This window comes from Barbatula barbatula (genome assembly GCF_947034865.1).
Source record: "Barbatula barbatula genome assembly, chromosome: 3".
Lineage (NCBI taxonomy): Eukaryota > Metazoa > Chordata > Actinopteri > Cypriniformes > Nemacheilidae > Barbatula > Barbatula barbatula.
This window is the reverse complement of record NC_136764.1, coordinates 19,072,482-19,089,374: the sequence shown is the minus strand read 5'-3', so window position 1 is coordinate 19,089,374 and position 16,893 is coordinate 19,072,482. Positions and strand designations below refer to the sequence as shown.

General features: G+C 38.0%; 3 protein-coding genes across 5 annotated transcripts in view; all 3 read right to left on the bottom strand.

Annotated features, from left to right (window-relative positions):
• pde4ca (phosphodiesterase 4C, cAMP-specific a) overlaps nucleotides 1-9,668 on the bottom strand; it is a 32,740-nt gene extending 23,072 nt beyond the window's left edge. The window contains exon 1 of the mRNA XM_079451739.1: nucleotides 9,220-9,668. Coding sequence (XP_079307865.1) covers nucleotides 9,220-9,440 — 221 coding nt within the window. The 5' untranslated portion in view covers nucleotides 9,441-9,668. The remainder of the gene's footprint in view (nucleotides 1-9,219) is intronic.
• Nucleotides 9,669-12,179: 2,511 nt separating this feature from the next.
• On the bottom strand, nucleotides 12,180-14,547 carry mpv17l2 (MPV17 mitochondrial inner membrane protein like 2). 3 transcript variants are annotated; one of them, XM_079451753.1, is made up of 6 exons: nucleotides 14,249-14,453; nucleotides 13,773-14,056; nucleotides 13,459-13,620; nucleotides 13,239-13,315; nucleotides 13,021-13,147; nucleotides 12,294-12,907 (listed from the first exon to the last, which is right to left on the bottom strand). In XM_079451753.1, exons 2-6 carry the CDS (start codon nucleotides 13,960-13,962, stop codon nucleotides 12,873-12,875), a joined length of 591 nt encoding a protein of 196 aa, XP_079307879.1. In that variant the 5' UTR covers nucleotides 13,963-14,056; nucleotides 14,249-14,453; the 3' UTR covers nucleotides 12,294-12,872. The 3 variants fall into 3 exon arrangements, with proteins under 3 accessions (XP_079307878.1, XP_079307879.1, XP_079307880.1); XM_079451754.1 differs by having other exon boundaries at nucleotides 14,205-14,329; XM_079451752.1 differs by having other exon boundaries at nucleotides 12,180-12,907; nucleotides 13,773-14,547.
• An 86-nt stretch (nucleotides 14,548-14,633) lies between these two features.
• On the bottom strand, nucleotides 14,634-16,591 carry ifi30a (IFI30 lysosomal thiol reductase a). Its single transcript, XM_079451749.1, has 7 exons — nucleotides 16,237-16,591; nucleotides 15,794-15,976; nucleotides 15,649-15,714; nucleotides 15,447-15,536; nucleotides 15,148-15,300; nucleotides 14,990-15,058; nucleotides 14,634-14,889 (listed from the first exon to the last, which is right to left on the bottom strand). The coding sequence occupies exons 1-7, from the start codon at nucleotides 16,363-16,365 to the stop codon at nucleotides 14,824-14,826; spliced, it is 756 nt and encodes a 251-aa protein (XP_079307875.1). The 5' UTR covers nucleotides 16,366-16,591; the 3' UTR covers nucleotides 14,634-14,823.
• Nucleotides 16,592-16,893: the final 302 nt, after the last annotated feature.

Genomic DNA, 16,893 nt, shown 5'->3' with positions numbered 1-16,893 from the left:
GATTGTTAGACTTCACGTCAGTGTCCTGGAAACATATCGGTTCCAGAGAGCAAACAGACCTCAGTGTTTAGGCATGGGGAATGTCTCTAATGGGCTGGAACAAGAGCAGCTGTATATATACTGTGAAGGAGTTTTACAGGTATAATACACTGCATTTGACTTTTGAAACAAACTACATTTAAAACTAAAAATGCATTACATCCCTAAATATAACATGATACATGTCATAAGAAAACAACCTCAGTTGCCAAAGCATGTCTAGGGTCTCTTATCATTGTAACATATATTCACTGTATGCATAATTTTGCACTGTATGAAATTCCATAATGTATCTATATTTTAAACACAAGCATAAAACATGACCGTGTCATGACTTGTGAAGAGGAACATTTCTAAATTAGTCTAAATGTATTAACAATAGAGAGAATGATTACAGAGCATTGGCTAGTCTAACAGGAAAACATCAGTGGGCATATAAAAGCGCTCTTGCCAGGATCAAGAAAGGGGAAATCTCCAAACAGATGTCACAGCAGGCATGACGTCTCTATGCTGACGTAACAGGCATATCTCAAATAAAAACACTATAAAAGGAAATTACAAAAGAAAATGATGAAACAACAAGCTACATAGTAAATTAATATGTCATCACGTGTAATGCAGAAATGTTGTTATGCATTTTGCAGAGGAGAATCAGCACCAGCATCAATGTTATCCAGACTTTGAGGTGTTTAACATTAGAGTATCGCAGCCCCTGCTGGTGAAACATGTTCAACAACCAGATCGAACCACAGTCTCTAAACTCTATATCATTCTATCCGAATTCAGGACTCGCCTGACACGCAAACGAAATATCACTTAAAACATATAACACAACTTAATACAAAATCTTCCACAGCTCAAGATCACTAACGTGCCTTCTGGTTCGTTTCACAATATTATCAATTTACCAGCAGGTGTCACCAGACTACTGTCTAAGAGCACTTTAACAATCTCCAAAAAGACAAAGGCCAGTTAAAGAGTTTCAGTTAGTTTGCTGATTTATAATGGAGAGAGGGCAGACGGGTCGTCAGAGTTCCCGTCATCAGTGAGAGAGGCTGAGAGATCGATGAGGGAGAGCAGCCATGCTGAAAATATGGAGCAGCACACTGACGCACACGGTGACTCCAGTCACAGCATCAGCCCTTATTGACTATCCCGGGCCCTGAGCTTTTATTTTTGGGTCCTATGGATACTGACACTGATGTCCTGTGATTAGTTCACCTCATTTGACCTTCTCTTTCGATTTCCCTTACGAACTCAACTTAAGTTGCTGCTACAATCTGTGATGTTCAACAAGGGCAATGAAGCAGAATCCACCTTAAATTAAAAAATGTCTAAAAGTCTGAGTGGCCAAACACACTCATCTCTTGCAAACAAAGGGAAATACATTCAAACAACCACAGTAGGCATTTCGATTACAGAACAGATCCTCCTCATGTGTCTATGTCAACGCAGTAAGTGTTTTTTAAGCATGCAATTCAAGTTATAAGACAGATGTACCGTAGTCTAGACATGGTCTGATTATTTAGGACATTTCTGGTACAGAGTAGACTGATCTGAGGAACAAGGAGGTAAACGTACAATCTCATGTTTTGGTGCCCTATTGCATTACTTGTTCTGCTTTGGATGGCTATTGTGACAACTGGCGAGACACATCTAGGAAACAAGTCTCCGCTTTGTCTGAGTCACGTGGAGAATAAGAGCGTCTCTGAAAGTGAAAAGCTTCTCTTGTAAACAGTGCAACACTGTGATATGCTGTGCGGAGTTGTGACAGGTCCTTTAGAGAGCCATCGATTGAAGAGTGGTTGTTTCTCAAATGAATCTACTAATACAGCACAGACTGTTGTCTTGACTGTTATCATCAAGTATGGCAATCTTTACATTTTCTGCATTGATTTGATTGAAATTCTACAGAAATCGGCAAATTTTTCTGCACAGATTAGCTTATTCAAGTAATTCCAGTACTTAACTATTTTGCACTTGACTGCAGCACGACAGAAAACACTGTAGAACAGGCATACACAAGAAAAAAAGAAATGTATTAAGAAATACAAATAAAAAAGGCAAACTCATAAAATATATGGTATTTGCAATACTAACTATAAAAAGGTATGTATTAGGGATGTAATGATTCACTCAGCTCATGATGAGATTCACAATACTGATTTCACAATACGATTTATTCACAATTTCTTTTTACAAAATGAGGTGGATTATCCCTTCAAGCAGTTTCAGATATGATGTAGATCTTGCATTCTCTGACAACTGAACTAGTTCAATTATAGTAATACAACATGCAGGCAGCATTATTTTTACATTAACAATTACAATGTGTATCATGTAAATATAACAAAAGCATAAGGGAAAGTAACAACTCTATGCGTTTGCTCAAATATTTAAGAGCATACAATTCAAATAATTCCTATAGATAAACTGGTAAAGCACAGTGAAAAGTATGGACGGATTCATCTTAACAACATAAACAAACGTAACTGTTTTATTGACCCCACCTTAATTTCCGGTACACATTAACAAACAGTAGTTTATTAGATTATTTCTGGTAAAAATCAAGAAGATCTTCTACTTGGGTAGACTTCTCTCCAATATTTTGAATTAAGACTCCGATAGCAAGCTCTACCTCAATGTACCATACGGTTTCTTTAAATGCGAACAAACTGCAGGACCCATTCAACAAACTGTTGATTTAATAAAATGAACAAACAACAAATTGCATCAAATTGTTTATTAAATAAAATTGTTATACAGTAAAATAATCATGTAAATTAACATTAACTTAAATTAAAAATAAATAGTTATATAAGACACTAGCTAAACACAAAGCGGAAGTTAACTGGGGTCGATGAAACGGTCTATACCAAGATCATAGGTTCGATTCCACATAGGATAAAATTGTATATGACAAATTTACTTTAAGTTGCTTAAGATAATAAATATGGACTAACGTAGTTTACATTAGAGATTGTACAGAGGTCATTCAGTGACATGCGTAAAGTTGTGATGTGTCTGACCATGATCTCCTCAACAACCCCACCGGCAAGCATCAACAGGCACTGGCTAAACCATCGATTCTCTATCTGGCCTTAGGCTGTCCAGACCCCAAATACAGCAGCTACAACACACTAAAGGACAGCCGGTTTTGTTTTGTGCTCGCTTTAATACTCTGTGATACTATTTATCAAAATCCTCAAAGATTGAAGACGAAACTAAATATTTCCACACCACCCTTGTCCACTAGAAGGTGCACTCATCACAGCTTCATATCTGATGACAGATATTTTATGAAAATGGGAGCGCTGGTTTGCCTCGTGCAAAATAAGCCTTACGCAGAAATCAAACTATGAAATAACATAATTTGATAAAAATAATTCAATTACATCATTCAAAAAAATAATTTAATTCTCAATATATTTTCAAATGCTGCAGGGCTCTTTAAGACTTATTTGTCTGATCTTCCACAAAAATGATAACACTGATTATTATGGTTGCTCGATTGTACATACCCAATACACGAGTGCCGTCGTGTCGAGTACCCCACCTGCATTGTCTTCCTGGGGATTCGAAGATCTTTGCTCATTTTGAGAGATGATTACGTTTACTGTGGGATGTTACAATTCCAGCTTCAGAAAGCAAGGATGGAACTTAATGCAACACTAAATGCAGCTTCCTTATTTTTCATCCCAGACTGACATTATGCCAAGGTTTTGCATTATGTCATGTCCACTTTGTGCCCAGCATCTCAAGCTGCTAAGGAACATACTGGTGTCCCACAGTCATTAAACTGCAAAAATCCAAAAAGAGTGAAACAAAGGGTTCTTCTTGATCGCTTAAATGTAATGTAGATGGACACTGTGAGTTTGGCTGAACAGTTGTATAACAGCAGGTTGTAAAGACATCAACACTTTAAACCGAATTGAGCCACATTGTAGACATTAGAATATAGGGTCTACGTAGACCTATGTTGCAGAAAATTCCAGCTGTAGGTCTGCGGGCAATCACAACGCTCCTCCTTTGGCTTGAATGTTTCCTAGGAAGTTCTAGGATAATGATGATTATCCTTTAATTTACCAAAAACAACAACTTTTTTAACTATCAAACCTTAAAGAAAACAAAACTGAGTTCGATTAAAAAGATGCTCCCAAACTGTGAAGGGTTTTTTCCCAATATAATTAGTTAATTGAATCGTTGAATGAAAGTCTGAAATGTTGCTCCAAAACAAATGAGAGGCTCATAATCCCACCATCAGGTGCCCCACAGAATGTGCTGTCACATCCAGCTGCCTGGTGCCATTCTCTGAAGTCCTGAAACTAAACTCTAGCATGAAACAACCAGCCTTTGATAGAGAGAGCGAGAGAGAGAGAGAGATGGGAGGGAGGGAGACAGAGTGCCAGAGGAACTCTAAAGCACTGTTTCACACGTTTAGAAGATACAGTAGATGAGGACCCCTGAAATGACTCAAACTGTGCATCACAAACTCCTAACACTGTCCAAACGAATCTCTCCATTATAGAGTAGACTATATTAGACTAGAACGTATATTATACTATAGACTTTGCTAATGCTTCTATCAAAACATTTTTTAAATAAACCGATCATTAGATTTTAAACTATAGACTATGCAGAAAAGTACATTAACTAAAACTGTGATTAGATTCTCTGTGACAGTCAGATAATACTGGAAAAAAACACAAACCTTTCACCTCTCAGGTACCAAATTAGGAATGTACATTGTGGGGTAAAGTATACACAATCTGCTCAGCTCCACCCTCTAGTGGACACAAAATAGCGCTTTTAAATCCTTCATTTAAATGTTTTAATTACCTAATGGAGCCGATTAGTTTTTTAGAGAATTTACAAAAAATACTCTAAAATAGTTTTAAAACTAATTTTAAAAGTCTAATATTTTATAACCAATAATGTTAAAATAGTAGTGCTGTGGTGTGACACTTTCACATTAAAGAGTGAGATAAAACATTCGATTTTAATATGTTCAAGTTTTACCTATCGACTTGTAGCATATGGTACAGTAGTCTAACCGTTGGAAATAAGCGTACATTAAATTAAAAGTGTAAATATTTTAATAATGTTTGAAATAACGATTTAATGAAACAATTTTATTGTATTGAATATATGTTGTATGGTTAGGATTTCTAAAACAGATTAATAAGCAGGTGGAAGATGGACATTCAGACATTTTAGTCCGACCTTTCAATTTCTTATGTAAAAACAAAATTAGTACTAATATTATTTGTTATTAGTACTCATTTTGTTTTTCGTACTAGTAGAGTGTAAGTATAGCGTATTACAGAAACAGATCACTGAATATTGAATTTTTCTTGGGTCAAAGTATTTGTCACAATGGCCTCGATACATTTTTAGCTTTGTTTTTGAATTAAGTGAATTAATGAAACTACATTTACATTTAGTCATTTAGCAGATGCTTTTATCCAAAGCCACTTCCAAATGAGGTCAACAATGGAAGCAACTGGAACAACATAAGGGCTACAAAAAGCATAAGAACAATAAAAGTGGTCTCATATAGCCTACTACAGCATACAGAGCAAGGTTTTTTTTGTCAGAACTGATCGGACATGTCATATATTTAAATTATTCAAACTACATTTATTGAAATACTTCTAAGGCCGAACGGATCTGCTACATTTTTTTACATCTGGATAAAAACACTTTAAAGTTCCTAACACTACGGGAGACAAAGTGCCCTGCTCTGATTTGCTTTATCTCCAATGGACACTATTCTGACAGACAAACGGCTTGTTTAATCTTTCCTCGTCATACACCATCCTGCCATAATTCTCCAACAGCTTAACTTCACTAAAATCCTTGACACACTTTGTTTTATAAGATCTTTGCAGTATTTAAAGTCAGATCTGACCTGTGTGCCATTCCACTTTACACAGAACCAGAAGAACAGCTCTGCTTAAATTTCCATTAGATAGACGATGGTGAAACAGAACAGGTCAACTCTTTTCCACTTACATCACACAAATTAGCTGACATGAACAATGTGACCCGTGTTTAAAAGTTTCAGCTGAAACACTTCCCTTGCAGATTTATTCTTTGATAAACAACTAAGAGTTCATTTGTCACCTCCTGGCCAGTAACCAATACTTGATTATAGTAATAAGTCAATAAATGAGTAAAACAACGTCTGTCTCTCAGTACCATTAAAGTTGCAAGATATAACACGTCCTGTGAAAGTATGTCGATTATTTCTCAACAATTATTGTGTCAGGATATAGTATGTGTGTGCGTGTATGGTGATCAGTGCTGGACTGGTAATCTGGCAAATGCCCGGTGGGCCGACGCACTTGGGGGCCGATAAAATATAATATTATATTTTTTAATCGGCCAACGACCGGCCCATAAAGCAGGGACAGCGGCCCATTGGTTCATTTTCCATACTGACACTGGGCTGGCCCAATCATCTCTTAACAGACTCCACCCCCCCAGTTTCTCATGTCAGATGCAGACAGTACTGTCTTATAGAGTGTTCACAACAAACGCAGTAAATCGCGCTATTAGCGTCTAGTTGGACGCTTGAACATTTTGCTTTTACTCGCTTCATTCGCATCATGGAGGGGCTTCTGTCAGGCGGCGCCCGTCTAATTGCAAATGGCGGACATGGATTTAGTTGAGAGGATAGCTGCGCATTATGTACTATGGAAGGCTGAAGAACGACGTGGACTCGTTCGGCGCCATATCTGGGTCCATCAAATCCTTCAGAGGCGCAGTCCTTCATTGTTGTTTCGGATTCCTGCCTCCGCTCGCTATGTCATAATCACTTCCCTACTAGAGCAAGCTCCTGGTTCGTAAACGCGGCGCGAATTTTCGCCAAAGTTCAGATTTTTCAACTCGCGCCAACTATGGGAAGCCAAATAATCCAAAAGTTGGACGAGACAGCGGGTATTACAGAGCTTGCGCCGCGCTGACATGTCATCTGCGCGATTCAATCGCCCAGCCAGCCGACTCCTCGTCATCGCACACGTTATTTAAACAGCGCAAACCGTACACTCAAATGTACAATAAAGAAACCCCTCATTCCTTAAAAACATTTACATTTGTTTACATTTACACAAGTCTATCAGTTTTTCCCTACAGAAGACAAAGGAAATCAGGATGAAATGCATAATATTTTTTTATTATTATCTTTACTAGTGTACAAGTAAACGGTAGTGTTTTGCATCGATACTTTGAAGAACTGCACATATGTATAGACTCTATACTATAGAGGCTACGGAAAGACCTGTACAAAGCAGAAACTTCAATGACTTCCAATATCGTAGTCTTGAGGAGCACGCCAACCTCCTGGAAATTATATAGGACAGTTTACATGTTCAGGTAATTTATTTTATTATTGTAGTACGTTTTGCGCCTAGCCATTTTACCTCAACTATTAATGTTAATAATAGCAGAGGTTTATGGGTAAAATGTAAATGAGTGGCGCCAAATGAACATTGTAAATGTTTTAATTGGTCAGTGCAGCGGATTGGTTGGTGCCACGCTGCCCATCGGTTGGCGATAGGAAATTGAATCGCGCAGATGACATGTCAGCGCGGCGCGAGCTCTGTAATACCCCGCTGTCTCATCCCACTATTGGATTGTTTGGCTTCCCTTACTAACGCTCAATTTGCACGAATCACACCACAAGTAGGTACAGGTCTATCACCAGGGAGTCAGTCAAGAGAGAGTGAGTACACAGGTCCACTTGCACTGGTACACTGGTCCATGGCACTTAGTTCTCACTTAGATATGCATATCTACAGGGACCGCAAGGATGGTGTACTGGTTGGTTGTGTCCGACCCATTATGGTGGGCCGGGCTGAGTAAAAATGCCAGGGCCCTATTTTTGTCCTAGTCCAGCCCTGATGGTGATGGATGTTTACAGTTTTGTGTCAGGCTCTGACTTCCTCAAATCTTAATGGAGTTTTAACAGACCCAGAAACAGCGGCTGTATCTTATCCAAAACAAGGGCTATGCAGATGTCATTTGGTCCCATCTTTTAAAAGCACAGCTTTCAAAAGGATTTATAACCATTTTTGGAGTTTATATTTATGCTAATGTTCTATAATATGTTTTGCATTATTATGCCACATTTGTGCATTATGTCATGTTAACTTTGTCTTTAAGACTGCATGAATATATAGAAACATACACAGTACATCTAATCTGTCGTTTCTGTTATTGACAGTTTGATAAAAAATCAGCTATTTAGACTTCTGCTTTGGTCAGAACATGAAGAATAAAGCCAAAGTAGTTATTTTCATCTTTTTAAAGGGATAGTTCACACACACAAAACAAAATTATTTAATCGTTTAATCACTTCCAAAGTAATGTTACTTTTGCAGAACACAAAGAAGATATTTTGAAGAATGTTGGTAACCAAACAGCACTGAACACATTTCTCTAAATATCTTCTTTTGGGTTACACAGAAGAAATCATTTTTTATTGTTTTGAACGCCATGAGGGTGGATAAATGATAAGAGAATTTTCACTTTACCTACTTAGTATTAAACATTTTACATTAAACACATGGTAAATAACCCAAAAATGTGCTTTCTACGGTTAAATGTGTATAAACTTGTTTTAGTCTAAACCGGTCAAAAATATTTCTTAAAATGATTAAACCTCTATGACATTGAGTTACACCTACAGAAGCAACTTTTAAGGGTCAGATCAGGTTGATCCAGATCCTTGTACACACTTATATACGTAAAGGTTGTACTGTTCTTCACGCCAAGTATAACGCCCGCAAAAACATCTGAATTCATTTGATCCCTGATGAGATGACAATAAACACCTCAGGTCAAGAAATCCTCCCACACAAAGAGATCTTTTCATGATTCCACACAGCAGACAAACCACCTCCTTCTAATGATAACAATTGTAGATAGAAGTGTACCATTGATACAAACTTCACATAGGGTGCAAGTGTTAAAAGCAGCTGCAAAATTCGCCTTGTGACATCTTGTTACGCAGATCCCTGTGCCACAAGACTCCTGTGAAGCTGTGTGTCTTTTTTCGAAGCGAAGCCTTGAGGTAAAATCACAGCTGAAGTGAATTCGGTGGCGGCACGAGGCTCAACCCTCACATTGAACCACATCATCATGACAGACACCAAGTTCAGATGACTCAGATCCTACCTGGGAGTGTGAGCCAGAGTGAAGCGTCTCTGCAAAGCGATGCTGCGGTTCACCATCAGCCTCCGGAAGAGCAGAGGGGAATTGCGGGGTGAACTTCGAGGAGAATCCCGTGGAGACATTTTGGGCGAGCCGTTGGGAGAGCTTCCCTTAGGTTTCAGCTTGAGATAAGAAGGCCTCTGAGGTCTCTCCTCCTCAGAGCTCTCTGAAAGCACATCGCTCATGACGGCAGAGTTCCTGTGTCTTCACAACCGTCTGTCAAGTGGGTAGACGTGGCATGGGTCGGTCAACCTCACTGCTGTATCAACACACTAACCACAGAGCTGCGGGTCTACATCTCTCACCCTTCAGTAGACATGAGAAATCCAGCCTTGCTTCAGAGATCACAGGCACATTAACGGAGCCAGACATCACAGCAATGGAACATCTCCCCTCCTGAATTTTCTTTGTTTACATAACTTGGAAGCCTTCCCTCTTACAGACTAAATATGGAAGTCTGATTTACAATAAGCGGACCCCACGATAGAGCCCCGCCTCCACATTAAGCACTATTAGAGAGCAAGTCCAGTGTTTACTGCTCTATAATGACTTCCTGTTCTAGTCCCCTGACATACCCAACGTCACATACTAGTGCAATGAAGACAGAACAGATCATGGCGTTCAGATTTCCAGAGATGTCTATGCCTTTCACATGTTCTAGGTTTACCGGGAGAAGTCACATGAATGCCCTGACTATAAAAAGATTAGTCAGATAAAGTCAAACAGAGAGCACGGCTGGTGTCACGATGGCCCTCTATCACGGGCCCGATGGGCTTTTATTATCCGTGGGGGGGGGGGGGGGGGGGATTCCCTGTGATCTTTTGACAGCTTGATGACTTATGTATCCAAAAACTAAATACAATATGTTAAAGGAAACAGACTGAGGTCCTGGGTATTTTTTGAGACAGTTGTGTGAAATTGGTTGTAGCTACATTATTCTAAATATAAGAATATTATTAAACAAAAGCAAAAATGTTATGCTGCAAAGTAAGTTTTGTAACATATTAAAAAGCACTTTTGTAAACTGCATATATTTATGTATCTGTTTCTGGTTTAACTGGTGTGATTCATTATCAGGCATGTTTGTTTCTGGCCTTTGGGGAGAAATTGCTCCCTCTGCTGTAAACCTTAACATGTTGCTCATCATTACGTTCCCTTAATATTCAACAAAAATAGCTTTTCGAAGATGGATGCTGATAATTTGTTGATTGCAATAATTTATTCATGCTTAACTTTTTATAAAGCCATAAGTCTTCGATAAGAAACTAGTGTCCTTCATTCATAAATATTTTCACAATGTAACAGCATCTCGCATAATATGATGAAATAATGTACTCAATATGCTAAAATAGCCATGTTTTAAATATTGCATTTTTAAAAGTAACCGTTCTTAATTGCGCAAAAAAAACTAAATATACACAACATAGAAATACAAACGGTTCTGACGTGGCATTAAATTGCTGACATTTAATACGCCACTATTTTGAAAACAGATACGGCAGACAGACGGCTTTGTGATACTACGTTATCAACTAAAATCTGGTTCAGTGCAAAATTCATGTCACTTTTCCACGTATTCAAGATGTCATTGTAAAAACAAATAACTACTCATTCTTAAACTGAGCAAATCTGCACCAACCAGACAAAAACTGACCTTGTTTGAAGTAAACCACAAAACTATACACCAATGTAATAATATTACGTTATTGTTCGCTCAAGAAAACCTAATCCTGTTTTTGCTTAATAAGCACTTTTTATCTTTATCTCTCTGTGAAGTCCAAAACGTTTTGAACGAATAAATGGCTTACTAGGAACTTTGCAGAGTGTCTAAGGATGCCTCCAGGCCTTTGGTGACCTCGAAACAGAACGTGGCCTTGTTGTGTGCTGTTCTGTTGTCAGAAAGTCCTGCAGAGTATCGACGGGACAGCCGAGGAAGCTGAAGGATTCCTGAAAATGTCCTCTTCACTGTACAGTGAATTGGCATGGATTTAGATCCGTGCGGGCACTGGTAGTTTACAGAGTCCCATTCTCTCTGAAATAAACAAAGCGAGTCAATCATCTAAAACAAGCTCTTACAACGCTTCTCTATCATTTATCTGTAGTTCTAATAATTGCATGTAGTTTAAAATGTTTTTAATTGCCTTTAGTTGATTTTTTCTTTGAATGTTCATAGATTAAAAATCATTCAAATTCATCATCATTCAACAAAGATGTTAATCTGCGGTAGTCACAGTGAATTTACACAGATGTCTATGAAGATTGAACAAGAGAGATCAACAAATTGTGAAATTGTTCCTCTAACCACTGATGAACTTAAACCACCTACCTCTAACGCCCAGAAAGACTTCAAAGAAGAACTTCTCTTCATAATGTTGACAGTCACAAACTCTTAAAAAAAAAGAATAACGGTGCGTTCAAAAAGAAATGGAAAAAATTATTTTAGGGGCCTGAAACAGTCTATAGGTCAATACAGTTGGATAATGTTAACAGTTGTAAGGCACACCAGCCAATCAACAATCTTAAATACAAAATCAGTTTATAAAACAACTTGGACATATGTAAAGCAAATATCACTTACCATAAATCAGGTAAGATGTGTAGTGTTTGTCTTCAAAAAGTATGCCATTTGGCAAAATACATTTTAAGCACAGTCCAAGTTTCCATTTTCTGACAATATCTCAAAAAGGTTGCTTTCAGAGCCTGTGACAAGTAACCTTTATAGATCAAAACCATACGCGAGAACATCCTGTTAGAACACCTGTGTTTTATGACAGGTTGAAGCCCCTATGAAGACAAACAGTCTCCCGTCACTCTCACTCAGCAGGTTTGTCTTTGTTGACTGCAGAGCAGCTCACGTGCTGTCAAGGACTGTCAACCGCACACTGAAAGATGGATACCTTGATAGAAGAGCGAGTCTGAGCTATCATATTAGGATTCTGCCTCAAAGATTAAACTTTTAATTCATGTAAAATATGGATGATGTTTTAATATTTAAATCTCTAGAACTAGAATGTATAATATTCACTGTAAACGATTGTAGTATTCATCACACCAAAACAAATTTATTGTCCGACAAATCAATCAATTTTACATCACATAATGACAACGCAGAAATCAGAAGGTTTTTAGAAACATTTCTTTCATCAATAAAAAATACAGCAAACATGAACATGTGAAGGCAACGTGTGAAAAACAATGATGGAATAGTAACTGTTCATGTTTAGGTCAGCGGCGAACAAACCCCCAGCCAAATTACTTTAAATTACTAATGTAGCATCATATAAAAGTATACGTCACTACGGTATACACGACATATTGGCATTTCTGGTTGATGAAAATAGTATGACTTGTTACAGTAAAAAAAACCTGTCAAAACTGTGTACTATACAGTTAAGAGCAAATAATTGTACAACAATATCATTAAAGTCATTCGTGTGTCAACTATAGACAATTTTAAGACAATTGAAAACTTAAAAAAAACATAAAACAATAGGGCAATATGTACCTTGCATCATTATTATATAAATTAATTTGATAATTATAACACTCTTGCTTAAAATTTGATTTAATTTTGTGATCAATGCTGCATTTCAAATCGTCCACCATTCCTTCAGACGTCAATCAGCATCTGTTTTGGCCCCTACGTGGTCCCCTGGAAAAACAAACGTTAACCCTTTGTTTAGTTCAGTCGTATACAGCGACATCTGTTGAGTAAGTGCGTTATAATGTTCTGTTTGTAATGTAACAGAAGCAAACATTTCTTACTGTGTTTGAGGTAGGAGAGGTAAGTGTCCCATCCTAGAGTAATGATATTTACATAAAGGACACGGAACTTGGGAGGCAAGAAGTAGAAGTTTACCATCTGAGCCGCTGGCCAAACGCACCAATCTGCCTAAATGGAGTTGCAAAGCTGTATTCAAAACTCAGTTTTTTGGCATTTCTGGTTCTACACAAAACAAGTCTCAGTGCAAAGTGCAACATACCTTATAAAACTCCCAAAATTTGTCTTTGAATTCTGCCTGTGCCTCTGACAGCGTGTGGCCCTCCATTACACCAATGCCTTTATTTAACAGACATGAAAAAACCCTTATAATGTGACTTAAAAATTATAAATACACAGTATAAACTTGTCTTTCAACAACATATTTTATTAAGATGTGTTGTTTTTTAATGTTCAGGTTAAGATTCTTACGAACATCTTACCAAGGAAATACCAGGCTCCCAGTGTTGGCGATGCGACCATTTGATCTGTAAGAACTTTCTTGCAGACATTTTTAATGCCATTACCAACGAAGTATTTGTCAAGCCACATATACCAATAGTGCATAATTGGACCCATGGAGCACCCGACTGCAAACATGCAACCTATAGAGGGCGCAATACCATGAGATTTCATTACTCTCGCGTTACTTGCATGACATGACATTCACATGCTCTAGCTAAAACAAATGTATATATAACTAAATTGAATAAAACGTGATCATTATTTCTAAATAATCCAAACGTTTGCTTGTCACCTGTTCGAAACCAATCTCGTGTTCGGCCGGGTGTCCTCCGTGTTTCTCTCGTTTGCTGGATGAGGTCGCCGGCTGCAAGCATTCCTCCACAACATACTGTGTTCGTCACGATTAGATATCTGCCTCTGAAAAGCGGCTTCCAGTAACCGGCGATCCGTATGATAAAATCCTTACTTTGTCGCGATATCATGTTGTGTCCGATTGAATGTAATATCAAGAGTGTAACGCTAAACGACTTTCAACGCTTGACGGCTTCATTCGTAACTTATTTTCCTTTACTCCAGCTGAAACGATGCAAGATGCACAAAGATGAAGGGACATACATACTGAAACATGCTAACCTTACTCAGACAAGACAGCATCCTCATACGCTTGCATACAAATATGTTTAGAGTTTGCGATCTCTTTCAACAGACCGCGTTAAAGACTCACCGATAACTTTTAAAAGCAGTTCTACAGGACAGTAGCATATTTACCTCTCATTTGAACAAATAACCGATAGTCAGCAACAAAGAAACTATGAGCTAAACTGCCTGTCCATGAGCCGGAGAAAAGTCACATGGGCATTGGGTAACGTGGTTGCGCTCAAAAACATCAAGATTGCGTCAACTTCCCGCAGCCACATCAGCGTGACCCCTATGCCCTGATCACAGAACCACCCTTGTTTTGAAAATGGTCGATTTCTCAGTTTATTAGTATAGCTCTTTTATCATCTTGTTGACAAGCATAATGTGGAAAGGCTCAGGTTAATGATAAGCATAAAATTCAAACTACTAAGGATGAGTAAAGTCCTCTTTTAACCATAACGTTTTCCACAGATCATTAACACTTAAGACAACATATTACAAATGTGGTAGAATGTGGCAGTACAATTTGTTTATTAATATAGAAAGGTTACAAATGTGATTGTACAAAACTATGGTCATGTAGCCACTTGTAGTTTTCAGCAGAACATAGATACAGTACATTACAGAATGTTTTGATTCATAAGCGTTTCTTCAGTTACATTCTGGACATGAGTAGTGCTTTTGTCACATATATATCGACTGATTTAGTTCAAGCAGTAACTGCTGTTTTTCCTATCCATCCCAAGAGTACAAGGAGCGGTTTTTTCACCCTAAATAGGACACAACAAATATGGTCACACAATCTTCATTTGTTATAATAATACACTTGAAATTATAATGAGCAGACTCACAAACAGGTAGGAAACAAACCTTGTACAAACTGCACACAAGAGTAAAGAGAGAAGACATCGCTTTATTCTGCAAATCTTCAGAGTGCTCCTGCAATACAAAACAATATTCAACCACGTTATAAAAACACTGACAGAAACAAAACTTCCTTGTGAAGAATAAAGATGAGACTTCCTTACTCCATTAACGGTTATCCAAGGCACATATTCGTGAGGAGGTTTCAGAGCTTTTGTTTTCAATGCATTTTCATGCATCAGCTTTTTGCCCTGATCTCCCTTCACACACTCCATAAGTTTGTCCCATGTTACTTCAGGCTTATAGATGCCAAGACACTGAGATAAAAGGAGGTAAAGATTAGCATTGTTCTGGGGTTCACATTAATAAAGAAACATTTCATCGTTTATCAGACACGTTTGTATAAAACACAGGATGAGCATAATAAAGGTGATGAACAGGAACATTTTAAATGACCGCTTACATGCTGGGCAGCTTTCAGAACATCTGCTGCTGACTCCATGCAGAAAATAATGGGAACAGCATTCAGGTCAAATGTATGCAACAAGCAGGTCTGACCAAACCAAGTAGAAACATGTTAACATGACTCATACAATTCATCATAAACACAGAAAAACTTTCAACTTTTTTCATTATAAGTGATTAAATAAATGGCAAAACCTCACTTCAATCATGTTACCCAGGCACTCATCCTCTCCATGTTGACATACGAACGTTTGGTCGGGTTTTTCCTATGACAGAAACACTTTTTTTAGAATACAACATTATTGCATTGAACATTAGACAATTCTTGATACGAGACATCTGTACCTGTGCATTCCCATATGGAACCAGTTCAATATTCATAATGTCTTGCAACATAATAAAAGTTGGGACGAGCTGGTTCACAAGAAACTGTCTGCATCCGGGACACAGGGACTCGTAGTAAAGACTAACATTCACCCGGTCAGCACCAGCCTTTGTCATGTTAAAGGAATTGCATTGGTCCAGGACCTGAAAACAGTATTAAAGGAAACAACGTAACTTGGTTTTCTTCATACTAAACGAGGCTTTGGTGGTGTTCCTGATATCCACAAGCCACAAAAGTTTCATCTTCCGCAAAAATACTGTACGGGATCCCCAGTCAGACCGACGTTGAAAAAGAAGTCTCATTACCGTAAGCACATTTTCTGTGCTTTGATCAAATATCTAGGTGATATTTTAATCGTCGCTGGTTCAGAAATATTCAATGTTTTCATACAAGAATCACTTACCCCGCACTCCGCCGCAATCTCACGCGAGTCGCACCATTGCGACTGCGGATACTTGCATGGAAATACAAATTTACCCTGACACTGACTGAATACAGCCATAAACAGCATAAACACGTTAAAAACAAACATGACTAGTCTACTCTTCTAACGCTTGCCCTACTATCGGCGGAAGCGAGCGCATCTCCTTCATTTTAAATCGTAGCCCTCTTACGGAAACTGAAGCGGTGGATTTTGATTGGCCAATAAGTGTAAATTACGTCATTAGTATCCAGGAGAACTCAAACCCCGAAGACGAGAGAGGGTTACTGTAAAGGCAGCTGCTGTCACGAGTTGTCATTTTTGTGAATTATTGTACCACCACATGAGTGAGTACACTGAAAACATCAGCATAAAATGTGTAAACTTTATCCCTGAAGTCCAAAGTAAACGATTAGAATTGGTTTCACAACAAATAAAAATTGCACACACTATTACATACAAACAACTTGGTGATAAGGTCTCCCACAATGACTAAGGAACGAAGTAAACCTTGAGCAACATTCAATTGTTTCTTAACATTAAATATACTCACTTTGTCATCTGATAATGAATCAGGAAAGAAGTAAACATTCACATTATAGCGTTGCAGGGTCACTGGTTTAGCTGCTGGTAAATTGT

What these genes read in the sequence shown, in the direction of transcription:
- mpv17l2 (XM_079451752.1), bottom strand. Translation starts at nt 13,962, where the DNA reads ATGATATCGCGACAAAGTAAGGATTTTATCATACGGATCGCCGGTTAC. An exon ending in AATTTTGGGAGTTTTATAAG is followed by an intron (nt 13,148 to 13,238) that starts GTATGTTGCACT and finishes AACTCCATTTAG; the next exon opens with GCAGATTGGTGCGTTTGGCC. An exon ending in CCTCTCCTACCTCAAACACA is followed by an intron (nt 12,908 to 13,020) that starts GTAAGAAATGTT and finishes TTGTTTTTCCAG; the next exon opens with GGGACCACGTAGGGGCCAAA.
- ifi30a (XM_079451749.1), bottom strand. Translation starts at nt 16,365, where the DNA reads ATGTTTGTTTTTAACGTGTTTATGCTGTTTATGGCTGTATTCAGTCAG. An exon ending in TTCCATATGGGAATGCACAG is followed by an intron (nt 15,715 to 15,793) that starts GTACAGATGTCT and finishes TTTCTGTCATAG; the next exon opens with GAAAAACCCGACCAAACGTT. An exon ending in GCCTGGGTAACATGATTGAA is followed by an intron (nt 15,537 to 15,648) that starts GTGAGGTTTTGC and finishes TGGTTTGGTCAG; the next exon opens with ACCTGCTTGTTGCATACATT.